Source organism: Drosophila gunungcola (assembly GCF_025200985.1).
Source record: "Drosophila gunungcola strain Sukarami chromosome 2R unlocalized genomic scaffold, Dgunungcola_SK_2 000020F, whole genome shotgun sequence".
Classification (NCBI taxonomy): Eukaryota; Metazoa; Arthropoda; class Insecta; order Diptera; family Drosophilidae; genus Drosophila; species Drosophila gunungcola.
The window spans coordinates 909,873-934,732 of record NW_026453174.1 but is presented as its reverse complement, the minus strand read 5'-3'; the positions used below and the strand labels follow the sequence as shown (position 1 = coordinate 934,732).

The window sequence follows — 24,860 nt, the reverse complement described above, 5'->3', positions numbered from 1 at the left end:
GCTGTTTGCCATTCACCAGAAGGCGCCTACAGTGGGGGCGGATTAGTAAGGTGGGTTTCACAGTTTCATAAAATCGTTCGTTTATCTTCAACTTAATCCGACCACAACTACAAGTACAATACAACAAGTAAAAAATAGATACAAAGAATGGGGGAGCCCTTATCTACAAGGTTACCAATATCAGGTGTTATGCAGGCGTTAACTTGGCCTTGGGTTCCAGTAGAGCCCAGAGTCCGGCGAGCGATGAAATTGCCCCCAGGAGTCCTATTGTCCGAGGCGTGAGACTTGTGTAGCCCAGAGCCGTCAGGGGGATGAAGAAGTCGCAAACATTCTTCACCGTGTCCACCACGATGTCCTTGTGTCCCTGCATCAGGACATAGGACTGCAGGGCCAGGCGTTTAAAGTCCTGCGGCGAGTTGATACTGGTGGGGATGCGGCAGCGCGAGATTCCGCCCTTGCAGCCGGATCGATGCAGGTCCAGTACCCTCAGGATCTCGTAGAAATCGCGGCACAGGTTCATGATGATCGAAAAGAGCCAGTACTTGTTGGCGATACTGGACCATCGCTTGGCGTTCACCGTCGTCAATCCTGTTCTGGCCAGCCAGAGAAAGTGGTCGGCGAAGAGGAACAGCGACTGGGACAGCTTGCTCAGGGTGAGCGTCACTCGGATGGTGAGATCCGGATAGTGGATGGTCTTCAGGGTGCCGTAGAATACATCGACGCACTTGCCGAAGCGAAGCACTGGAATTACGAGGTATAAGTTGTGTCATCCAGCAGTTCAGAAGGATACTCACGCTTTCGGAATGTGCTCAGGATGTATTCAATCGTTTTGAAGTTATCCACCAACGCAGGACTGGAGTTGGCGGCCTCCAAGGAGTCCCACATCGCCCTCGAGGCATACTGGATAAGCCGGGCAATCTTGTCCCTACCGCCAGCCTGGTTGTTCAGCTGCACCAGTTGATCCATGTTCATGTTGTGACCAAAGAACTGTTTGTGCAGCCAATTCAAAATTAAGCCAGATCCAAAATCCAAAGGTCGAATGTTTGGCTGGGGGCATCAGCTGTTGCGCAATTCGCTGTGAATGGCCGCTCTTCCATTTCTAAAAAGGCGGGGTGCATGGATGTAAGGGGAAATGCTTATAGGGGAATCAATTTGTTATTAATGAAAGATTTGTAAGAGCTAAAAATGCAAACTAAATATATAACAAATAATTAAATAACCAATTTCGTAATTTTCATTTATAAAGGCAAAAAAACCCCTTTAACTCTTCTCCCCTGTCGCATTTTCCAACACTGTTCCCCTATCAGAAATCCGTTTTTTAACACTTTTGTCTTGTTGAAAATTTGTCGCCACGTAAAAAGTGGTCCGATTTAGCTTTTGAAATTCCTGACACACAACTAGCAGTCCCATCATGGCAGTAAGTGAATCCAGCACAAAGACCATGCTCTCGAGGATTACATCAAATCTTCTGTGCACTTGCAGCCCCAACAGAAGGGCAAACAGGCCACGAAAGGCGCCAAGCAAATCGTGGAGGAAAACAAGACGACACTGGCTTTCTACCGGAACATGGCCATAGGATGCAGTGCACCCGCTCTTCTCCTCAGTTTCCTGGTCTTTGAAGTGACCAAGACCTCTGTGGTAAGGTAGTGGAAGAGTACCCTTTCTGTATTTTTGCTCATGCACTTCTCTACCCAATAGTTCATGCACATCCTGGCTGTGCTGATCCTTGGCAGCTCCTATCAGTTTATGGCTTTTATGTCACGGGCGAAATACTCGGACAGCGGGGCTCTTGTGGACTCCGGCAACGATCTGAACATGGAGGGCGGCATTGCGGAGTAAGTGCACTTAGGGTAATCTATAAGCACTTTTCTTACACAGCACTTCCCTTTCAGAAACGTCAAGGACCTCATAATCCTCACCTCCGGCACCCTGCTGCTGGCCCTCATCTCAAACTACTTCTGGCTGGTGCTGCTACTGGCGCCAGTCCGTGCTGGTTGGATGCTCTGGGGCACCGTCATCCAGCCTTGGCTCTCACAGCGAAACGCCCAGGAGGAGAATCCCGAGGTGGACGAGAAAAAGCAGAAGAAGATGGAGCGCAAGATGCGACGCATGAGATAGAAGGAGCCACTTCTCTACACGCTTTAGTGGTTAAGGGGTTCCTGGTTCTAATGAGATTCGACGCTTAGTTGTGTATGCGTTTCCCAATTGTTAAATGTTCAGCAAATTAAACTGCTCGAGACAAAAGACAATTCACGGGTTTAGTTTAGTCAAAGCATTTGTGCGGTTTAATTGCGGTGAATTTTCGAAGACGACAGGCTCTGCGAGGGAAATTGCATTTCCCAAAAGGGCGCCCACGCCTAATTTTTGTGCATTGTAAATATATTCGTGTAATTGTTTATAAATAAATGTGCTTCAGTGCAGCAGGAACTAGTGCAGTGTCCGTTTCTCTTCGAGATGCTGGCAAAGGGAGTGAAATCATGAGCAGTAAACGGGGATCAAAATAAAATAAGCTTTTGCAACAATTTATTCTCTTGTTGGCTAGACAATTGTGAGCATCCAAACTAAAGTATAAAAGTATCAAATAGTGTTATGCTGGGTTGTGTTGTGCGGCCCGGAGCTCTAGATTTCACTAGGTCTATAGATTCCAAAACCCCAAAGGGGCTCCGAAACACGCGACACCACTTACAAAAACAACGAGGGTAATGATGGTAACTTAAGAACTTTAAATGCAGGTTAGGTGTGAGAGGGGAAGGGAAGAACTGGGGTGAGGTACATGCGCGGATTAACCGGGATGGATCCTTCCAGCCAGCGGAGCGGGTGACCTCTTTGCCTAACATCATACATCTGTATCTGTGCTTAACTACAACAACTTCCGAATAATATATGCTTGTATATACGTAAATATATAACATCGTCGCGGCTCCATCTGCCCGCCTAGTTGTACTGCTCGGGAATGACGTAGGAGATGTCGTCCCACGGGTGGCGGTACAGGCCCTGTTTGAGTCGTTTCTGGTCCATGTAGTGGCCAATGAATCCTATGCTGCGTCCCAGCACGAACAGCGAGTTGATGGCGCCCACATTGATGTACTCCTGTGCCTCCTCACTGAAAGTATAATGTTTTTGGATTATTTCCCGCTCTTTAAACTCCTGCCACCTTTATCCACTCACCTGGTAAATGAGCCGCTGTTGCGCAGCATGTCCACAAAGGCGGTGGCTATCACGCCGTCCACATTGAGGATAAGATTCGGTTTCTTGTTGGTGGTGATTTTCTCAACCTCCAGGGCGTACTTAAGCAGCGGACAAGCAGGGAAGTTCTCCAGCACGAACTCCTTAATGATCTTGACGCGCACATCCGGGTTGTTGATCGACTTTACTCGGTGACCTATGCCCAGAATAAGCTTGCCCTCCTTGCGCATCTTGTTCACGAACTCCATGGGGTGCAGGTTGGTGTCGTACGCCTCCGAGAACTGTCGGGCCGAACCGTCAAGAGCACCTCCAAAGCGATCGCCCTTTAATTGTGTTATGACTGAGTAATTATGTTAAATCTAATTGATGTTGTTAACTTACAATGGTCAGCAGACCGCTGACGACTGAGGACACTAGGTCCTTGCCAGCACGTGCGCACACAATGGTATTGTGGGCGCCAGAAACGGCGGGTCCGTGATCCGCAGTGACCATCAGGCACATCTCGAAGAACTTGCACACGTAGGAGGGCAGGCAGCGCTGGAACCAGAGCAGCGAAATGACGCCACCGATGCCGACGTCCTTGCTCAGCACCTCGCTGATGGGCATTCCTGCGTAGATGAGCTCCTGGCCACGTTCGTCACAAATGGAGGTCATGAAGGAGGCGGGCTTGCGGATGAGGCCAAGCTCACGGGCCCACGAGTAATCCATGGGCACGGTTGGTGGCGGCACCTCCTCTTTGGGCACCACGCGACCAGTTTTGACCAGCTCACCGTAAACGTGATGGATGAGATCGCCCAGCGTGTCGAAGGAATCCGGAACGTAAGCGCCAGCCTCCCGCAGGCCCTTGTTCTTAGCAGTGGCCGTCTCGCGATCGGAATTCGCGCAGGATCCGGCGTGGCCAAACTGGACTTCGGAAGTAAACATGCTGGCGCATGTTCCAATGCACCATGCCACAAGTGGCTTCGTGATGCGTCCGTCCTTCAGAGCGGCGCACACGTCGTACTCCTCAGTGCCACCGACTTCGCCCAGCAGCACGATCAGCTTGGTCTCCGGATCGGCTTGGTAGCGCAGAATGTGATCCATGAAGGTGGAGCCTGGGTAGCGATCACCGCCAATGGCGATGCCCTCGATCACACCGTCGGTGGCCTTCGAGATGATGTTGTTCAGCTCATTAGACATGCCTCCGGAGCGGGAAACATACGCCACACTGCCTGGACGGTACAGCTTCGAGTGCAGAATGTTGTCCAGCATACCGCCCGTGTTGCCAATCTTGAAGCACCCGGGCTTAACACCTCCCACGGTGGCCGGTCCAATGATGGCCACGCCCTTCTTGTCCGCCTCGATGATCAGCTTGCGGGTCATGTTCTCCGGAATGCCCTCGGCGATTATGGCCACGGTGCGGATCTGGGGGAAACTCGAGCACCTCAAGCGTGGACTCGTAAGCGCTGCGCATGGAAGCAAAGTTGACCATAACGTCGACATCCTTGTGCTTGTGGATGGCATCGGACATCTTCTTGTATACGGGAATGAGGATCTCCTTGTGGCCCCAGTAGTACTTTTGCTTGTGGTCGCCGGTAAAGGGATACACCATGGCCACCACAGAGGGCTCATCGCGTCTGAAAGTTGGAAATGTGAGTATTAGAGTGAACCGATTTGGATGTTATTCCTTTTAATGGGAAATTGGTTTGGCACTTACCTGCAGATGAAGTCAAAGTCAAGCATCGACTGCACCGCCCGCTGCTGCATGCCCCACACAATCGCCTTGGTGGTGTTGGAGAAGAACTTGCGGTTCAGACTTGACCCATTGCGCTGAGCACCGGTGGCGCTAACGCTGTCGCCCTCATCTGCTGAGATAGGTGGTAGTTTAATCGGTTTAGCTGCGGTCGGGCTCAGGGCTATCCCAAATGGAACGAGTCGAGAGACGAGATTCAAGATCGATGTCGGGGATCGATTGGATGATGATGGAGGAGCAGAGAGCGAGATCAGGACGTGTAGAAGATTGACAAACCAGTACGAAACACAAACACACAGATTACACGAACACGGGGTTATGAGGTATATCAGGTGGTCAGGTGGAATCGGATCGGGTGCAAATCGGTCGGCCAAACGAGCATTTCAAATTGGTTTTGGTTTTGGTTTAGGTATTAATTTGGTGGTGGTTTATGTGGATTTTTGTATTTTTTTTTAAATTGTTGGTGAGTGTGGCGACAAGATTTGTTGTCGTTGCAGTCGAGGGCGATCAATGCAAACATACAAAATACAGAGAGAGAAAAGAGAGAGAGATCAGATAAGTGAGGACGATCGATGCTTTGCAGTCCGTAGCAGGGATACAAACAGTTCATGGGGTTACAGCTAAAATGGATTAGTGATATCCCGGGTTAGCCGTACATAAACTCATCAAACACCCAGCTACTTGCACACTCCATGCCGTTCCACTTACCGGAACCGGAGCCCAGGGCCTCGGTGGCATCGCTGGCCGCCTTGAGATCCGCCTGGGCCTGCTGCCCACCGGGCAACAGGAAGTTGGCCGTGGAGAACTCCACACTGGCCGCTTGGGGAATGGGCCGCTTGCCCAGCGCCATTCCACAAATGGCGGTCATGTGTGTCTCGGGCCCGAAGACGTGCAGTGGAATGCCCAGGGTGCTGCCAAAGTCCCGCATCCTCCTGAGCCCCTCCTGGTAGTTGGGTCCAGCGCGTCGCACGAATATCGAAACGTTGTGCTCGGCCAGCTTGGGCTGGAACTCGCGCAGGGCGGTGATGATGCCTGCAATGGGAAACGCATTTAGATTGATTGCTGATAAGATAGGGAACAGCAGTGTCTCACCTTGGAAGGTCGCCGCTACGTTGGTGAAATTGGCAATGCCACCTCCCGTTATCAGCACTTTGCCATCAGGATGCTTGGGCGAGGAGGTCATCAGGTTGAGGATCGTCTTGGCGTACTCGTACGTCTGCTGCTCCGAAGGAGCTCCACTGTACTCTCCGTAGTTGGCTAGCTCGGAGGCTCCACCCAGATCGCAAATGGTGTCCGAGTAGATGACACTGGCGCCACCGCCCGCCACCATCGTCCAAATGCGCCCGTTACGATTGAGAATCGTCAGCTTGAGCGAAGCACCGCTCTTGGCGTCCAGATCTGCGATGTAGGCCTCCTCGGGATAGGCATCCCGCCCGAAGGGTGGCGGATAGTCAATCTCGCCCCACTTCGGACGGCAGATGAAGTCTGCGGTCGAGTCCAGCTTAGCCGCCAAATCCAGAATGTACAGATTGTCGGCTGTCACCACCAGAGGGTTTATCTCCAGGTAGGTGAAGTACAGGTCCACAAAGGTGGTGTACAGAGCGCTGATGAACTTGGCAATGCGCTCCTTGGTGCCAGCATCCTTGACTTCCTTCAACAGCTTGCTCTTGACGTCGGCCAGCGACAGTGTAGAGTTCACAGGCACATCCAGTTTCACGGCCTTGGCATCCACATCGCCAATATCAACGCCTCCCTGGTGATAAAACAGGATGGTGTCGGCTGCGCGATGTGAGTAAATGCACACGTACATCTCCTCAGCCTAGGGGATTTCGTATAAACATTAAGAAATATATTTCAAGCCGGAAACTCTTAAGAACTTACATCCGTATGCGGCACAAAAGGCTCGATGATGAAGTTACGCAGCTTGCCCACGGCATTGCCGATCTTCTGGTCCTTGTTGAGACGCTCGCCAATCCACTGCTTAACCTGCTCGAAGTTTTTCTTGACGCCAATCAGACCCAGCTTTCCTCGACGCTTGATCAATTGATCGGGCTTGACCACAAGCGGCTGCAACAAAGAAAAGGACGGTGCTAATTAAATATGATGTTTAAAAATAAAAATAAAATAAGCGACAAATCGTTGAACTGTTGAGCCTTTTGAGCTCGACGTCAGCAGAAAGCCGGTTCCAACAATAAGCATCTGTCGGCAAGATCAGCCGATAGCGCCAGGGGTCGTTCCCGCGTCATTGGCAATGACAATGCTCGTACTCGTACCCTTACCCGAACTTGTACTTGTGTACTTGTGCTTGTGCCCACACAAAAACACATCTCGGATGCTTGTTAGAAGATCGTACGAGTCAAAATTGAGCAAACAGTGCGGCTACAGAAAGTCATTCGAGTCGTCAGGCGATCAACTTTGTACTGCAATTACATATAGCCCAAAAAACAATATCCATTTGCTCTTTTCTTTGGGGTAAATATTTAAATTAAAGACAGGTCTTTAAGAAACGCATTTATGTTTTAGTTTAGCTATACAAACTAATCTATACTATAGCAAACAAAGTTTGTGCCCAATTAAGAATTCAGTCATTTCAAACATATTTATCAGGGGGGATTCTTCAGCAAATATAGTCACTAAATTGGCCCACTTTAAACGACGGGTTGACGACTGGATTCGCCCTCAAATTAATACCCGAAGTTTAAGATAAGATTAAGCAGTTTTTGGATTTTCAGAATTGGAAAACATTCTTGAAAAAATAATCATATATTCATAATATGGGATTTTCGCAATAAAACCAAGATTGGGGACGCTCCCTCTAAAATCAACAAATAAGATAAGATTTCAAGTACTTGACTTTCAATAGTAAACGTGCTTGTGCAAAAACAAAAACCGTATAGATAAAAAAACCGCCTTCTAAAATTTTCCTCAATAATAAAGCGTCACCAACAATAGGTTAGTTACCTCAACCCCATTTTCATCGAAATATATTTCATTAGTATATATGACATAATATGATATAATTTAAACAATATAAACAAAACTCTTATAGATAAGATTTCGTCTACATTGAATTCCCACCCCATACTAGTGTTCCCCGAATTGCCCAATAGATAAGTACTTGGCTACAGAGCTATCCCAATCTGCTCCCACGCACGCTTATCGTGCTCGCAAATGAGGTGAGCCTGATGCACCGCCGGATAACCGATCGGCCCAAGACCACGCCATGCCACGCGACCTGGACAATCTGATAAAGGCAGGGGTGAGCTGTCCCTCAGTCTACGCTGCAGACTCAGGCGAATCACTCGCCCGACTTGCGCCAAAATCGTGCTTATCAGGAGCGCGCTTAGTCACCCATTGGCGGCGTGTTGGTGGACGCTCTGCGGGGTCAAGTTCAATGTCAATAGCGATCCCGCCAAGCGTTTATTTGTCGCTGGCCCCATTTTTTGTTCCTGCATATCAGCGAGTTGCGCGGCTATTTTTAACTGGCACTTACCGTGGTCAGCAGCCAGGGCTGGTCGACGGCCAGCTTGGACCAGTCTGTCGTGGAGTTTACTGTAGCAAAGCGGCAGGTGGCCGCGCCGGCGCCGTGGGCATTGAGATGGCGGTTCAGGATGTCCTTGCCGGAGGCCTCCGTGATTGCTTTCGCCGACATGATGGAGCTGCAAGCAAGATCAGAGGACAGTCTAGTAAAGATCTAGTAAAGACAGCTTCAAAGGCGAATAGAGGAGGAACGCGTACCGTTGACTTTGCCTGTACTTTCAAACTTTGATTTATTTACTTAGAATTGATTAGAGCGCGGCGGCGAATATGTCGAATATGTGCAGGTGCAATAGGTTTCGAGTTCGCTTGGAAGTGTGCGTGCCGGGGTTGGTTTAGCTTTGGAGGTCTGGCAGTTAGTCTAGTCAACCCGCACGTCGTGGGTCTGGGAGTAAACTGAAATCGAATACGCGACAGCACCAGCCATGAAAATGAAGTGAGCCAGCAACAGGCGTGAATTCTGATTTCGATTTCGGAGCGCTGCTTCGGCTGCGACTTCGGGTCTCTAGAATTTCGGGTGATATACTAGAGGCTCTCGCTCTCTTTTAGTTAACCAGAGAATTAACCAGAGATTAGGGCCACAACGGCAACGGGATCTGGCCCTGGACCATTGAGTGGGGGGACCAACCTATGTATATGCGAGTCTTTTGGAACCGGTTATCATCATGTCATTGCATTGAAACCCACTTAGTCAGTGGGTCACTCAGGCAAAGGGCTGAAACTTTCTCCGAAGTACCTCCAAAGCTATTGCTCGCCAATCTAATTCCAAAAAGAGCACATTTCAAGGGGGTGATGACTTTGCAAGTACACATGGGGGTCTAATTTACATCTGGAAACGAAGTTCACGCCTTGCTGATGCGTATGGAAATTGGATTTCAGCAGTGTGCGCTGGTGAAACTAAAACCGAAACTAAAACCGAAATGTTGTAAGCGGTGAAAGTGGGCAAAATCAATAGGGCTGTTGCATCACCGTTTGTGGGTAAAATAGCCGTTGGTCTTCGCCACTATTTATTGCAACACGTTTTGCAGATTTTCTCATTAATATTTTTGCAATATTGAGCGGATATGTGTGTGGGTGTGTGAGTGTGCGTGCGTGTTTGTGTAGCAAGCCGAACGATCTCATGTTTTCTGCTGTTGCTCACTATTTTAGCTCAGATTAGAGGGTGGATATAAGTATGAAGAACTACCGAGCTAATATCAGATATGATTTAAACTCACTTTAATTATATCAGCCTACGACCTGCGATTTATTTTAACACGTAAACTAAACTGCAACTTTCTTTTGGTTGTCGTTTTTTTATAAACTAGTGATGGCAGTTTGCAGCGATGGGCGAAATTCGATAACTCATTCGAATACATTTCGATCATTCTTTTCAGCGTAAACACAACAAGCCTAAAAGTGTGCAACAGAAATCTTGAACAAATATTGTGAAAACAGTGAGCTCTTTAGAAAGGGTACTAAAATATATAAAGAATTTTTTCGAAGGTTTTAAATAAATTTAAATAAATATATCAAAAACATATTTAATTGACAGAAATAGGCGTTAACAAATAAATAACAACTTAGGGCATCAGTTTATTATAAGCCCATACAACGCATATTTAAAAAATATTTACTTGATAAAAATAAATTCAAAGAAGAGTTTAATGCCAAGCTTAAGCCAGATTTGATTTATAGAAGTCGACCACCAAATTTATTTTTATTTTATAAAAAATGTTTTAAAAACACCTTAAATTTTAATAGAACAAGGTTACAAACAATAGTTATTCATTCCAAACAATTACCAAAAAATACAAAATTAATTTATCAGATACTATTAAGTACGAACATCAATAGTTATGTTAAAAAAACCAAGTTTAAAATTTTAGAAATAGTTTTTGATAATTTCTAATTTTTTTAGGCCAAAACCTTATATATTTTTGGCTGAACTTCCGAAAAGCCCCAACCCAAGATCACTTACAAATTTTCAGGCTCCATGTATTTCTGAGTCCGGACTACGAATAAATAGGTCAAAGCTTACGAGAAGATCGGTTTCTTGAAAAATATAGGTAAATACCGTTATTTCTGGTTTTTTGGCAATTTCTTGCAAAATACGACCTTTATCAAAAAACACATCCAAACAAATGTTCAAGGTCAATTTAAAATACCCATTTTTTGTTAAGTAGCTTTTTCCGGTAAAGTTGATATTTAAGGAGATATCAACAAAGTAGGTTGCTTTCTAACAATAATTTTAAAATGACGGGCCGATCTGGCAGCACCACCTAGACAGGGATGAGCAAACTATCTTAACGTTCATCGATACACTATCGCGTTCGTGAATGTTATCAAAATATTATTGGAAAAAAAAGCATCAAAATATATATGCAGGCAAAATTAAAAAAAAAATTTTAACAAAAATCGCGTAATTAATATTTAAAGAATTTTTGCCTCATACCTTTCTTGCTTTCTGCACCATATCTGCAAAAAAAGGCCATAACAAAAAATAAAATAATACCAAAAAAAACTAAACATATTTTAAGAAAAACCTACAACAAAAATAAAAACAATAATAGCAACCAGAAGCAATTTTTTTAAAGGTTTTTTTGGTCTATTTTCAAGAAATCGTTCTTGTCGCAAACTATGGACGATTTTTTCTTAAACAGGACTTCAAAATACATGCATTCTGAATATTTGAAACTTTTCGAGCGTTTTGGCTTCTTGGAAGTTTATCCATATTTTTAAATCATAATATTTTTGCACCTTATATTATTTGTTTATTTCCCAAAAAAAAAATGGTTGCTCTATACATCAAGCTTTTTAACGGTATACAACATTTTCAAAGCCAGTGACCAAATGTTCCACAAAATAAAAATTATATTAGCAAAGTTAAAGGTGAGTCGACCTACAGACCAACTCCTCTTCATTTGTTTACTTTTTTTTTAATTTTTATCAATTTAAAAATAGTTATATTAGTCCTGAAATTAACTACGATATTATCAAGAATATGAAACAACGATCATTCAAATCACTCCACCTGCTGATCGAATAAATAAAAACCACTTCATTTAGCGGTATATTTGAGGTACTTAAAAATAAATTCCTTAATAAAAATACTCCCAACCGGATGGTATATTTTATCTGTTGCGCCACGGTCACTCTGAAAAGCGATAATAATTTTTGGCTGATATTGGATAATATAAATAAAGCGTAGCGCCAAGGAAACCACGATCGAGATTACCAGCTGGACAGGAACAGGAAGTGGGCCAGCCGGAGCAGCGCAACCGCCGCCCAAGCACACAAACACACACACGGAGAACTTCACCATGTCAACACAAACGCAGATGAGGTCGCTCCTGCAGCTACTCATCCTGATCTTCCTGCTCACCCTGGGCGCCCACGGCGAGAAGGTGCTGCAGGAGGGCTTCCTGGGACGCCAGGAGCCGCATCATGTCCAGGCCCTGGGCCAACTGCTCCGCGACCTTCTGCTCGTGCCATCCCGCCTAGACTTTGGAACGTGGTCCGTGGGTCAGGCGCGCTCCCAGACGGTGACGCTGTTCAATCAGCACGCCAACCGAACGCTCCAGCTGAACGCGGTGGCCGGGCCAAGTCCGGCCTTCTACAGCAGCTTCTTGGGCACCCGGGAGGTGCCCCCTCAGGGCAACACAACCTTCAGCGTGGTATTCCTGCCGCGGAAACTGGGCGCCATGGCCGGCGACGTGCTCATCCACACCTCCTTCGGCCAGGCCGAGTTGGCGGTGCGGGGCGAGGGCAGTGAGTGTCCGTACCGGCTAAAGCCGCTGGTGGGGATCAAGGCGCCCATGAATGCCACGCTAACGCCAGAGATCCACATGTACAATCCGCACGAGCGGCCGCTGCAGATACTCGAGGTAGGGATACTTGAACATCATGTATAGTCAGTGCTTATCACCATCTATCCCCAGATATATAGCAGCGGCGGCGAGTTCCAGTTGGAGCTGCCCAGCGGTGGCTCGGAGGGCCCACAAAATCTGTGGGAGATTCCGCCACACACGTTGAAGCCGGTCATTAGGATCTCCTTCCATGGCCGCACTGCTGGCAATCACAGTGCCTACATACGCATCAAGATCGCCGAGCAGGAGTTGGATCTTGGCCAGGAGAACGTCCTGGTCATTCCCGTCGAGTTCGAGATCCTGCCACGGCACTCGCCCTACGCCCGCAATCCGCTGGCGGACTTTGGCCGAGTGGCCACGTTAAATGCTCCGGATGCCCTGCAGTTCAAGCTGGATGTGCGGAACGATGAGAGCCGCCTGCTCTTCGGCAGCTACCTGCGCCAGATTCCCGGGCTCTCGTTCGACGCCAACAACACGAGCATCGTGTTGGACGCCAGACTGTTCGAGGGCAGCGAGACCATCAATGATCTGCTGGTGATCAGCAGTAACCAGTCCAGCTCCAGTTTCAGTTCCAGTGCGGAGGCGGATCAGCCATTCACGGTGCTGGTGCGGGCAGAAATCTTCCAAGGAGGGCTCTCCTTCGACGGGAATGTCACTAAGTTTGTGACCACTTCGCCGGAGGGCGGTGAGGGTGCACCGCTGGAGAGGAAGCGATCGCTGGTGGTGCGCAACAACTTCGCAATGCCCCTCACCCTGTTCAACGTGAGTCTCAGCAAACCGGTGGACGAATCCATATTAGAGGTAACCCTAGTGGGCGATCCCAGGATACTAATGCAGCCAGGTGAATCAGTGGAGCTGCTGCGCCTAAATCTTCTAAACGACCAGGTGCCGTTCGAATCCTATCTGAGGATTGAGACGAACGTCACAGTCTTTAAGCTTCCCCTGGTCTCATGCAGTGGACGCCTACACGTGTCCACGCAGCCATTTGTGCTTAACATTACCCACGAGTCTTCCAAGGAGGAAGAGGCGTACAACCTGGAGCTCGATCTGGGCACTGTGCCATTCGCCGAGATGTCGCGCGACGGATTCGTGATCCTGCGCAACGACAACCCAGTGTCCGTGAAGATAACCAACTGGTTCTTCAAGCACCCGAAGACCGTCTACTCGCAGAGCACCTTCCTGGGCTGTCGGTCCACGGAACACGAGGAGCTGGAGAACGAGAGCAGGCGCTGGCATCTATGCTCGGAGGTGGGCGCCGGCGAGAGTGCCGTATTCAAGTTGGCCATCCAGACGTACGAGGCGGAAGCCACGCTCGGAACCCTCAAGGTGTGGACGCCGCACGAGGTAATTCGCGTGCGCGTCAAGTTCGAGGCCTCAGTGGGTCAGTTGGAGATTGAGCAAGAGCAGCTCAACTTCAAGAACTGTTTTCCGGGCAAAATGTGCACCGCCGTGCTGAGCATCCGCTCCAGCTTCACGCACCCGGTGCACGTGAAGAGCATATCCTTCGCCCTGCCGGTGGGCCTGCGTTTCAAGGACTTCAACGCGAAGGGCACTACGATTGCGCCGCAGACGCTGACCAAGGTGGGACGCATCTACTTTGAGCCGGCGGCTGTGTGTCGCAATCAGTGCTACATCAAGGAGTCCACAAATGATCTAGCCATTTTCCCCAGCGTTCCAGGCGGCGGCGGCGGCGATGGAAGCGGAGGCGTCATCAACAATAATCTCCTCTATAACGGAGTGGAGTTGCGGCAGCGCACGGAACTCTTCAGGCAGTTGCGGCGCCAGATGTCATCCATGTCCCTTACACTGCACAGCGAGGAGCTGCCGCCCCTTGAGCTGGACTTCGCCATTACCATAGAATGGCCGAAGCTGGTGCAATTCCAGCCGATCCCGCCCACGCCGGCCATAGAGGTTGGCCAGGTGCAGCGCCAATGGATCACGCTGACGAATCCCTCCCAGCATCCGCTGCTGCTCGATTACTTCCTGTCGGATCCGGCGTTTGCGCGCCGTACCCAGCTGTCACTGCCGCACGAGGTGATCGACGTGAGCTCCACGAGTTGCTATCTCACGGACAGGGAGGTTTTCTCCCTGCCAGAGGCCGGTGATCCCATCCTGCTTCCCGGAGGCGCAAGTCTCAACATCCCCATCACGTTTAGTGCCCAGGCGCCGGAGAAGTACTGCACCCTGCTGCACGTGAGGAGCAACCTTACGCTGTACGAGGCCGTGTGGCTGCAGGCCCGTGCAGTGCAATCGCAGTTCCGTTTTGGGAACCGTCGGCCGGGATCCGCCTCGCCGCTGCTCTTTGAGCTGGCCACCGATCAGTTCCAGGGCTGTCAGGCCGGAAATGGAGCAGTGGTAGCCACTCGGAGCTTCACAGCCCGAAACTCTGGTGTTATCCCCATGAGGATCGAAGGCTTTCTCATTGGCTCGCTGCCGTGTGAGGACTTTGGCTTTAAAGTCATGGACTGCGAGGGCTTTGATCTGGCCGAGAATGAGACCCGCAAGGTGGAGATCGCCTTCAGCACGGACTTCACTGCCTCGCGGGTCAAACGCTCGCTGACGCTGCTTACGAACCTCACCTACGACATCAGCTACCTACTGCTGGCACAAATGCCAGCGGAAAGTGTGGAACTGTGCGCCTCCCGTCTGGTGAGACCTGGCTGGGAGTCCTCCTTGAAGAACGCCGCTCTGGCAGTGCTCCTGGCCAGCTTTGGCCTGGTTCTGGTGGCGGCTGTCTTCGACGCGAAAGCCATAATGGCACAGCAGAGTGCCTACGATGCGGCCAGGAACAAGGGACCGCTGCAGCCCACGTTTAATCTACGGAATATTGTGAAGCTGCAGGCCGAGGAGGCGGCGGCCAAGGCGGAGGCAGTGCAGCAGCAGCAGCAGAAGGCCCGGAATGGCCAGCTTAAGGAACTACGCAAGCGGAGTGTCCAAAACGCCACAACTAAGTCAAAGTCAAAGGCCTCCTCCTGGTCGCCATGGAGCATGGACATAAATGCGCTGAGCAAGCATCTGCAAAAACCCAAACCAAAGACGCTGGTGAGCACTCCAGTCAGCACTCCTCCTGCAGCTGTTCCTCCACTGCCGGAACCAGCAAAGCCCGCAAAGAAGTCTTCAACGCCATCGCCACCACAGCCAGTTCCAGTCCCTGTTCAAGTTCGGCCCCAGAAGAAGGTGAAACCAACATCTGCCGTGGTCCTTGGGACAGCCAAACCTAAGCCGGAACCCTCGACGCCCGTTGTGGAGGTACACGACACGAAGCCTTTGGCCAAATCAAGTCCACCGCAGCAGGAGAACATATCGCCCAAGCCCAACAAAGCACCTGAGCCGCGCGTTCTCAAGGAGCAGAATGGATCGGCCAAGAAAATGGGCAAGACACCGGGAAGGGAGAGAGAGCGGGAGCGCCGAAAGGATCCGAAGATGACAAATGGCTCGGGACCTGCGGGGGGATTCAAGAAGCCGGACCGGAAGCAGCGCCAAAAACTTAACTTTGGGCAGTCGGCAAACAGTGCCTCGCCACCAGCTTCGCCAGAGGCCCTTAAATGCATCAGCTCACCTTGGGAGACGAACAGCCGCGTCTCGTTCCGGGATGCGCTGCAGACCAAGCCAGCTGACAATGGCTTTGGCTGGAGCCAGGGATCGTCTTCGAGTGACCTGGGACCCATTGGCGACAGCCGCAAGACAGCCACCCCGCCGGCAGTGACTTCTCTGTGGGAGCCTCTTTCGGCCACGGCCAGTAATTCGTTGTTTGCCAATGCAGCAGAGGTGGATTATCCAACGGCAGATGGTGAGTAGTGACAGGTCTAAAGAGTCTAAAAGTTTCTTATGGTTTATTTTCTGTCCTCCATTAGCCATCTTTGACCAACGGGAGCTGGAACGGCAGCAGTGGGAGCGCAGCGAGTTGATCATGCAGCAGCAGCTACTCCTACAGCAGGCTCAGAAACTGGAGATCCAGCAGAGGCAGCAGGAGAAGCTCTTGCTCTTGGCCAACATGGCAGAGCCGAGCAACTGGGCCACCAACTGGTCGCCATTGGGATACTCCACCTGGCCGGACGCAGCACCATCCAGCAGCTTGGGTGTGATGCGTCCTCCACCAGGACTGGAGCAGAATGCACGCCAGACGCACACGCACAACATTGCACAAGAACCGGGAGCAGCAACTGGAAATGGAACTGGAAATGCAGCTAATCCCGGCGAGATTAGCGTACTGCCCACGCAGTACGATCCCTTCACCTCGCCCAGCTCAATTTGGTCCGACACTTGGCGCCAGTCCTCGCAGCGCAACAACCACAACAATCACATGAACTAGGGGAACGATGAGGAGGACGAGGAGCAAGCTCACTGATCAAACCGAATCAACCAAATGAAATTCTTACCACATAGACACCTAGGATACGCGACGACGATGGAGGAACGCTGAGAATGATCTTTTCAAATTTGACTTTTGACTAATAAACGCAAATGACTTTCATATCAAACTTTGTTCATTGTTTTGTGGCCAGTAATTAAAGTATAATAGTTCAGTTTAGCTACTTCTCCTTGTAGGTGATGATGCCCTTTTCGATCAGGTCCGGTATCTCAACGGCCAGCCAAGGAGCAAGCTGTGGGGAAGAGTTAGCCATGAGAGATCTATGGTAAGGAGTATGGAAAGAGTACTTACACCCAGTGCCATGGCGTGGGCGATTCCGAACTTGGGCACATTCCGGGCCCACAGGGGCTTGAAGTGATCCGTCAGGCAGATCTTGCCACCGCGGTACATCTTGGCCGTCTTGCCATCCAGCTCCGGAAGTGCAATCTCTGGAGCTGTGGTGGGATATGTCACTGGAATGTCGAACTCCACGTCGAATTCGTACTTGAGCAGATTGTGCATGTACCAGCACTTGCCGAACCACTTGGTTCCCTCCTTGTTGGACTCCAATCGGAACCAATCGCTTCCAGACTGCTTGTTGTTCTCCACATACTGGAAACGGGAAAGAGCCAATGTAATCTCTAAGGGAACACTGCTTATCTGGAAATGCATACCTTGATCAGGGCCTGGTACTCCTCCTTCAGTCGCTGCACCCACACATCCTTTTCCCTGGGTCCAGCGCGAATCTGCAGCAGCGGAATGTTGCTCAGCGTTTTTCGGGTGCTATCGTCCACCATCTCGTCCGGATTGTGACCAAAATTAAGGAAAAATCGGGGGAAAACAAAAGCGTTCAGTTGACACGTTCACGGTTGGCCGTGCGAAAGAGACAACTGCAACAGCTGAGCGAGGTGGGTACAGGCAGGTGCGTAGTTGAAAGCTTTTCCAGGGGAATTCGATATTAACGTCAATTCATTGGGAGAACTTAAATAGGCATTATTAAAACAATTTGGTTCCAAACTTCTTTAATCGGACTAATCTTCTGTTATGTGTTATTAATTAAAAGAATACGATTGGACTAAATAGATACAATTAAATATATTTCTGACCAACGCGTTTTTAACCCATAACTGTGATTTTAGAGAATTCCTCATTACTAGTCATCGATAGTCATCGATTGTTTGGCGCCAAGCCGGATTGCCAAATTGAAATCTCGCCATATAAACATGAAATAGCCCGTTTTTTTTAATTGTTTTTTTGATTCCATTCACTAATATAAAGGCGGTCGGGACAGGCTTTCTGTTCAAACAATATTTGCTCGTCGTGCGATAAGCATCAAATCTAGAAGAGCCCGAGTGGCACAGTGATAGTGTGAAATTAAACAAATAAAGACTTGACAAGTAAACAGATTTGAATCCAGTCACTCTGTGAATATTTAGATTGCCTAATTAAAGCAAGTAAGTGTCAATCTAGATCGAGTTATCGTTCTTAGTGTAGATTTAAATGAAGTTGTGCAATGGAAAAATGTGTAAAAACAAAACCAAGTGAAAGAATTTCCGAAGTTACATATCTTTTTAACAAATGATCTTCCTTTATATAAAACTTAATCGAAATTTCTTTCTATATTTAAATAAAAACCCGTTCCTAAAGATTTAAAACCATACACAATTTCGTTTTTGATTAGTTGTGCAACCAAAAGTTATGAATAACTTCTGTAAATCGAAAAAATATAAAGAATTGCATGTAAAAATTGGCAGGGAATCACAAACCGTTTTTTCGTTGAGTCTGCAGATTTAATGTCTTCCAGATTACAATTAATAGCTTGCCATAAAAATAAATAATGAAGATTATTGGCCTGGGAATCACTGAAACCCATGGGAAGCACCATTAAAGTAGGGGAGGTACAAAAAAAAGGTCAGAGATCGTGGCAGATGTACCTCGATAACATGAGTGGCTTGCAAAATATTCCATTGGTAAATAGATGTTACCACAGAATGAAAAACAAACCATTAGAATTTGTCTCGTCATTTCTATGGCACAGATACAGAGTGAGGATTCCGCAGAAGACTAGAAATGTGTATAAACACACACGCCGATTGGTGGTACCTTTGAACTGATGATGATAATGCCAATCCGCTGATAAGGAGTAAATCCACTTTTCCAACCGACTCAAACCAGTTTGTTCGTCTGCCCGAGCCTGGCATCGCGGTTTGATCGTCGTCAAAATAAGAATATAAAAACTGAACCATGTGCTATATGCGTCTATATAAATTACCAGCTTCGACCTTAATCGCTGATAACGCTGGCTCCGATGTCCGTTACCAGTTCGAGATGATCAGGGTGCAGATGGACAAACCGGTTACAGCCGGTTGATCCCATCGAAGCAGGGTTTTCAATTAAAGATTTTACAAATTGTTTACCCCGCTCGCCGCTCCGATCACAACAACAGCTCGTACAGTGTCTCATTTGGATTTTATTGTCAAAGGGTCATCTAGGGCTAGCACTCTGCTCCAGGGCTATCTGTAGCTCCTGTCCCTCCACCATCCTGCCTGGCCTCCGTGGTCTTGCGTACGCTCACGGCTATGATGGTGTCGGATTTGCGTGGTCGATGTATTCGCTGGTGGCGGTTCTCCTCCCACTCCTTGCGGTGCACCTTCTTGCGGTGGGCATGCATGTTGGCATTCGAATTAAAGGTCTGCGGGCAGTGGGGGCATGTATACAGCACCTCTCCCGTGTGGGTGGTCATGTGTTCCTGCAAAAGGCAGCTTGTTAATTACTGATCAAAGAGGCTATAATTCTGCAAGGAATACCTTCAGCTCGTTGGGCCGCTTGAAGGCCTTTTCACACATCGGACACTGATGACTTCGAGCTGTGTTGTGGGTGTACTTGATGTGGTGCTGATGCGCCTGCAGGCTGGGCGAGATTTTAAGGCAGAGCTCGCACTGCATGGGCTGTAGGTTCTCGGCAGTGTGCATCATTTTGATGTGGCGGGCTAATCCGTACTTTGTCGTCAGCATGGAGTCACAGAGGTGGCACTTGATGGCTGCCTGCGGCGTGCCCGTGTGCTCCTCCATGTGGCGGGCCAAGGCTTCGCGTCCTCGGATGGACTTTCCACAGACATCACAGATCTTGGCATATAAGTTTAAATGGACCAGCTTCACATGCTGCTGCATTGAGTACTGGGTGGTGAAGCTGCAGAATAGAACTTTAGGAATACTTTGAGGAATACAAATATATCTTGACCACCCACGTCTTCTCGCAGTTAGTGCACTTCACCTGCCACTGCTCCCGCGGAATGTGCGTCAGCTTGTGGCGCTCGCAAACTACGGAGCTGTAGAAGCTCTTGGGGCAGTGGTCGCATTGGTAGAGCCGTCCGCGCGTCTTGATCTCGTGCATGCGCATGTGCAGCTCCAAACTTCGTCGGTGGCCCATGACGCGTGCGCAGATGGAACACTTGAATAGCTCGGGTTCCTGGTGGCGGCGCAGGTGGTCCACAAGGACGCCCCGCTTCCAGAACTTGCGGTTGCAGCACATCGCGTAGCCGCGTTGCTTGTGTTCCCGCCGCACATGCACCAGCATCTGGGAAAAGCCCTCCATGGGCAAGTTGCAGATGTGGCAAAGGACCTTGTAATGCTCCTGGATATAGTTGTTGAACTCCTGTGACTTCTGAATATTAGGTAGACCGGATGCCCGGGGTCGTTCCGCCATTCGCACCCGACCACGTCCCCTTGTCCGCCCGCGACCGTTTCGCTTAATCTTTGGCTGGAGCTCCTCCAAATCCTCTGGATCATCTTCCTCTCCGTCCCCGCTTACGAAGTCATCTGGAGTCTCTTGATCCTCCAGCACATCGGCAATGGTAAGATCGGCCTCCGGGAACTCGATTTTGATCTCGTTCAGGTTTATCTGCTCCAGCACAGACTTTAATTCCTCGCTGGCATTCTTAGCAGCGGCCTCGGTTTTTCTGGGACGACCACGTCGACGCTTCACGGCAGCGGCTACACTCTCCACTCTTTCGCTCTTTACGATTTGTCCAGGGGAATTCAATTCTGGCGGAGATGTCTCCTCCGCAGCAGTTTGCTCCAGCGCCTTATGGGCCTGCTTCACGCTCAAGTAGAAGTTGTGGAAGAGCAGCAGCTGCTCCCAGCAGGCGCCGCACACATACCGGCTGCCCGAGTCATGAATCTAAAGTTTCAATAAGAAATTCAATCCGCAAAAGGAAGGATTCTTTTGTTTACCCTTAGCCAAAAGTGCAACTCTATGATGCATTGCAGACCTAGAGTTTTAGCTTCCTCCGATGCGAACTCTATGTTGCCATCTGCGTTTTCCGAACGCTGCGTGCACAGAAAACAAGTCATTTGTATTAAAAGAGGCGCAGGAAATGCAGTAAATTGTTTAAAATGCGTTTTATTTTACGAATTAAAATTGGCCGATGCACAGCTGATCGGTGCCATCACTAACGCTTATCGATTTGCCGACCGCGAATAGTGAGACCATAGTTTGGTTGTTCAAGCATTGTTGGTAGTTTTGTTTTCATTGTTTTTATTAACATTTTAATTGCCATTAAGCATGTGAGTTTACTTAATATTCAACTCAGTACTTATTTCATTTAATCCATTTTGATAATAAGGTCTTTAATCACGTGCAGTATTGATGCGCAGATTTTTTGTGGGTGCTGCATTTTATGGCATACACGTTAAGGTCATACTGACTCAAAGTGTTGCGACTTTGGGATTAATTTATTTTAATTTAGGCTTTAATTCAGCTTAATTTGTTAATACGTGGTTGGCGAAATGGCCACGCAGTTTGGAGGAATCGCCCAGACGAGCCGTTCACCTCGTCAAAGATGTGTAAGTGCCATCAAACTTGCTTATCTGCTAGACGCACATTTTCACACCTGAGGGAGACATCATAAACAAAAGACGACGTTTTAACAGCTCACTTATATCTGCTCACCTGTTTTTGTTTTGCAGCCAGCCTAATCTCGTCGAGCAGTCCGGAGAGCACTGATATGGATGTGCAGATGAGTCGAGTTGTACCCGATGGCGGCTACGGATGGATTGTGGTGGCCGCCGTGGCGTTGATCAACGTGAGTAGTCTTATATACTCTTTATGGAAGCAGCATAATAAAACCTTATCCTCCCCCAGATGACCAACCAGTCCATTTTATCTGTCTTTGGCCAGTTATTTGTGGGCGAACTGCAGCAAATGCAGGGGGACTCCTTCACAGCAGCCCTGATCACCAATCTGAACAGCCTGGCCCTCAACTTCTCCGGCCTGTTCATTGGACCGGCAATTAAGAGCTTCAAGCCCCGCAATGTGGCCACCACAGGCTGCGTGCTGGTTTCCTTAGGCCTTGCTCTTTGCGCCTTTGCCACTGAGAGCTGGCACTTCATCGTGGGCTATAGCTTCTTTGTTGGCTTTGGCTTGGGCCTCATATCGCCCTCCACTTTCATGGCCATTAACTCCTACTTCAGCAGCAAGCGTGGACGTGCTGTGGGTGTTTCCCTCGCAGGAGCTGGACTTGGACAAGTCCTTATTCCCCACCTTGTGCGTTATCTCCTAGAGAACCACGGATTTCGCTATGCAGTCCTGGCCATGTCCACCCTATCACTAACTGGAGTGAGTATTTAGTTTGCTATTACATCTTAAACCGTTGCTAATCTTATTTACTTGCAGCTCTTTGGTGCCGCCTTCCTAAAACCTCTAAATCCGCCTGCCAAACACAACAATCGCAGACACATTCGTCTACTGGCCGAGGCGGATGGCGAAAAGACTCAGTCCACTGCCCTCCAAGTTGTCATTGTTCCTTCTAACCAAAGCAAGAGCGAGACTAGCCCACCCAAGACTGATACCCTGTGCAGCCGGATGGGCCAACGTTTGGTGCAGGCTATGGATCTGGAGCTGCTCAAGGATCTGGTCTTTTGGAGCATCATTGTGGGCATGGCTCTTGTATACACGGCAACCATTAACTTCACCATGATCTTTCCTGGCTTCCTGGGACAATCGGCGGGTCTAAACAGCCAGATGGTGGCCTTCTGCATGTCTTTGGTGGCAGGAGCCGATATTGTGTGCCGCCTACTGTTGCCCATTATCACGGATCAGCTGAGAATACCATACCGAGTGGTGTTCCTGATCGGCATCGCTGGACTCTTCGTCGCCCGTTGTGTGCTGGCCCAGTATCAAGCGCTGCCCGTGATCATCTCCATGTCTGTGCTGACGGGCATGATGAAGTCGGCCACTGTGATCAACAACAATCTCACCATATCGGCGCACTGTCGCTCGGAGAAGCTGGCCGGCGGATTGGGACTGAGCATGATGTCCAAGGGAGTGATCGTGATCACAGTGGGTCAGCTGTTGGGCTGGGTGCGCGACTACGCCGACTCCTACGTCATATGCCTGTACGTCCAGGGGGCGATTCTGCTGCTGGTGGTTCTGGTTTGGACCCCGGAGATCTTCTATCGCCACCGCAGGCAGCGACGTGCCACTACCAAGTCCATGGAAACGCAGTCGGTGGACGCACCCGAAGAGGTGACCAAGCTCAATTCGTGAAAAGCTAGTTGGGATTAGTGTTTAAGCGGGGGCGGGTGTTCGGTATTGAATGTAATGTGATAGGCTGCAGAATAGTTTCCCTTCTCTAACGGAACATTCTGGACTCGCCGCAGTAGTTATCCGGGTTGTGAGCAAAGACCAGTGTCAGGAACAGCACTATTTGTATGACTATGCATTTTAGGTTAAGGTTTTCGATTATTTATTACCATTTAGCCCCTAGAGACTTAACTTTTGTACTGCCACAACAAGAGCCAAAATACAAATTAATCAAGTATCCATATTACAAAAACCAAGTTTATTAGCATGATGAGGAGAGTTTGCAACTCAACCTCTGAATCGATCTTATTTGGAAAAGTAAACTAACTATTCCGAGGACACAAAGCTGGGTGTGCTGGAGACCTCGGAGGCACCTGATTCTGTGTTGTAGAAAATGCGGCGCTCGATGCCATCCTTGTTGATGATGCCAATGCGCACCACTCCGCCGGAGCTGCCGTCGTGGTAAATGGCGTGCTGGACAGCTGTTGAAGAGGATTGGACTTGTATTAGTTTGATTTCTTAACTGGGAATTAGGAAACTAATAAAGTAAGCTACTTTCTTAAGATCTGCTAAGCAGAAACAATGTTCAAGCTTAAATAGCAAAGAATATTTGAGTTCGAACATTGAAAAGATTTTTAAAAAAACATTAAAACAATAAAACTAAGGCTGCTTTGTATATAACATTGTTGTCCGATTTAAAACTAAATTAATTCAGATTTCGTTAACCATTACTATTTGTCGAAGTATACATTAAAAGTCGCCCTAGAAAGGAGACTTTTGGGAAAGTTTTAGTGAGCTCAAATCTGAGAGACCAGTTTATAAAAAAAAAAAAAGAACTAGATAAACTGGATGCAATGCCTTCCGCAAGGCTATAAAATGGAGTACCCACCCTTCTTGACGAAAGTCACGCAGTCCTCCTTCTGCATGTTGGGTTGATAGTGCTCCCTCACGAAGCCGTAGATAAAGCTGGAGCCGGAGCCGCCGATGGTGCAGGACTCGCGGGTGAGCATGCCGCCCAACGGGATGCTGTACACCTGGCCGCCGCGCTGCGAGTCCCAGCCAGCCACGATGATGCCGGCGAGCAGGGAGTCGCGGTAGCTGTAGCAGTAGTTGCGGAACTCGGAGGCGGCCTCGAAGACGAGGGCCTCCTTGCTGGTCTGGTTCTCGTGGTAGTTCAGCGAGTAGGCCACAATGTCGGCGATGGCCTGGGTGTCCGCGGCGGAGCCGCTGCGGCAGCAGTAGACCTTGTCCGTGATGCGGGTCAGCTTGTCGGTGACTCGGTTAGCCACATAGGCGCCGGAGCTGGTGCGGGAATCGGCTCCAATGACCACTCCACCGTCGAACTCCACGGCCATGATGGTGGTCTGGAGGATTAGGCTCTTAATAGGTTGTTTTATGGCTAACCTCGGGCATACTCACGCCAGTGCTGACGGGCGTATCGGTAAAGTCGAAGTCGGGACCCATTTTAATGCTTAAATTTGTTACAATTCAATTTACAATTCCTTTTTGTGGAAAAGCCGCTCGAAATGACTGGCTTGTTTTTGACAAGTGTTGCAAGTGAACTTGAGTCAAGTGTTGGACAGTGCGTGAACTATCGATTACCAGCAACCGATATATACCTATC

At 49.0% G+C, this 24,860-nt stretch overlaps 8 protein-coding genes across 9 annotated transcripts; 3 read left to right on the top strand and 5 right to left on the bottom strand.

The window, feature by feature from the left end:
- Nucleotides 1-55: 55 nt before the first annotated feature.
- Nucleotides 56-1,045, bottom strand: LOC128256472 (peroxisomal membrane protein 11B). The gene is made up of 2 exons (XM_052986863.1): nt 795-1,045; nt 56-741 (listed from the first exon to the last, which is right to left on the bottom strand). Exons 1-2 carry the CDS (start codon nt 970-972, stop codon nt 188-190), a joined length of 732 nt encoding a protein of 243 aa, XP_052842823.1. The 5' UTR covers nt 973-1,045; the 3' UTR covers nt 56-187.
- Nucleotides 1,046-1,257: 212 nt separating this feature from the next.
- On the top strand, nt 1,258-2,427 carry LOC128256473 (transmembrane protein 208). Its single transcript, XM_052986864.1, has 4 exons — nt 1,258-1,417; nt 1,483-1,638; nt 1,699-1,835; nt 1,893-2,427. Exons 1-4 carry the CDS (start codon nt 1,412-1,414, stop codon nt 2,116-2,118), a joined length of 525 nt encoding a protein of 174 aa, XP_052842824.1. The 5' UTR covers nt 1,258-1,411; the 3' UTR covers nt 2,119-2,427.
- A 79-nt stretch (nt 2,428-2,506) lies between these two features.
- LOC128256468 (ATP-citrate synthase) lies at nt 2,507-8,880 on the bottom strand. Its single transcript, XM_052986857.1, is given in 10 exon segments — nt 2,507-3,103; nt 3,169-3,509; nt 3,568-4,599; nt 4,601-4,802; nt 4,883-5,030; nt 5,627-5,950; nt 6,011-6,737; nt 6,800-6,985; nt 8,412-8,577; nt 8,657-8,880. Coding segments are annotated over 9 exon segments (3,288 nt in total). The 5' UTR covers nt 8,571-8,577; nt 8,657-8,880; the 3' UTR covers nt 2,507-2,934.
- Nucleotides 8,881-11,552: 2,672 nt separating this feature from the next.
- Nucleotides 11,553-16,784, top strand: LOC128256546 (transmembrane protein 131 homolog). Its single transcript, XM_052986980.1, has 3 exons — nt 11,553-12,321; nt 12,376-16,093; nt 16,158-16,784. Exons 1-3 carry the CDS (start codon nt 11,758-11,760, stop codon nt 16,613-16,615), a joined length of 4,740 nt encoding a protein of 1,579 aa, XP_052842940.1. The 5' UTR covers nt 11,553-11,757; the 3' UTR covers nt 16,616-16,784.
- On the bottom strand, nt 16,773-17,571 carry LOC128256555 (ubiquitin-fold modifier-conjugating enzyme 1). The gene is made up of 3 exons (XM_052986993.1): nt 17,329-17,571; nt 16,967-17,266; nt 16,773-16,907 (listed from the first exon to the last, which is right to left on the bottom strand). Exons 1-3 carry the CDS (start codon nt 17,449-17,451, stop codon nt 16,836-16,838), a joined length of 495 nt encoding a protein of 164 aa, XP_052842953.1. The 5' UTR covers nt 17,452-17,571; the 3' UTR covers nt 16,773-16,835.
- A 378-nt stretch (nt 17,572-17,949) lies between these two features.
- LOC128256551 (monocarboxylate transporter 13) lies at nt 17,950-23,489 on the top strand. Of its 2 annotated transcripts, none has more exons than XM_052986989.1 (4): nt 17,950-18,108; nt 21,622-21,737; nt 21,797-22,270; nt 22,328-23,489. In XM_052986989.1, exons 2-4 carry the CDS (start codon nt 21,660-21,662, stop codon nt 23,198-23,200), a joined length of 1,425 nt encoding a protein of 474 aa, XP_052842949.1. In that variant the 5' UTR covers nt 17,950-18,108; nt 21,622-21,659; the 3' UTR covers nt 23,201-23,489. The 2 variants fall into 2 exon arrangements, with proteins under 2 accessions (XP_052842949.1, XP_052842948.1); XM_052986988.1 differs by lacking the exon at nt 17,950-18,108 and adding an exon at nt 21,358-21,498.
- Nucleotides 19,105-21,094, bottom strand: LOC128256550 (transcription factor grauzone). Its single transcript, XM_052986986.1, has 4 exons — nt 20,887-21,094; nt 19,902-20,833; nt 19,462-19,843; nt 19,105-19,403 (listed from the first exon to the last, which is right to left on the bottom strand). Exons 1-4 carry the CDS (start codon nt 21,004-21,006, stop codon nt 19,149-19,151), a joined length of 1,689 nt encoding a protein of 562 aa, XP_052842946.1. The 5' UTR covers nt 21,007-21,094; the 3' UTR covers nt 19,105-19,148.
- Nucleotides 23,468-24,815, bottom strand: LOC128256554 (proteasome subunit beta type-6). Its single transcript, XM_052986992.1, has 3 exons — nt 24,656-24,815; nt 24,126-24,600; nt 23,468-23,718 (listed from the first exon to the last, which is right to left on the bottom strand). The coding sequence occupies exons 1-3, from the start codon at nt 24,698-24,700 to the stop codon at nt 23,564-23,566; spliced, it is 675 nt and encodes a 224-aa protein (XP_052842952.1). The 5' UTR covers nt 24,701-24,815; the 3' UTR covers nt 23,468-23,563.
- Nucleotides 24,816-24,860: the final 45 nt, after the last annotated feature.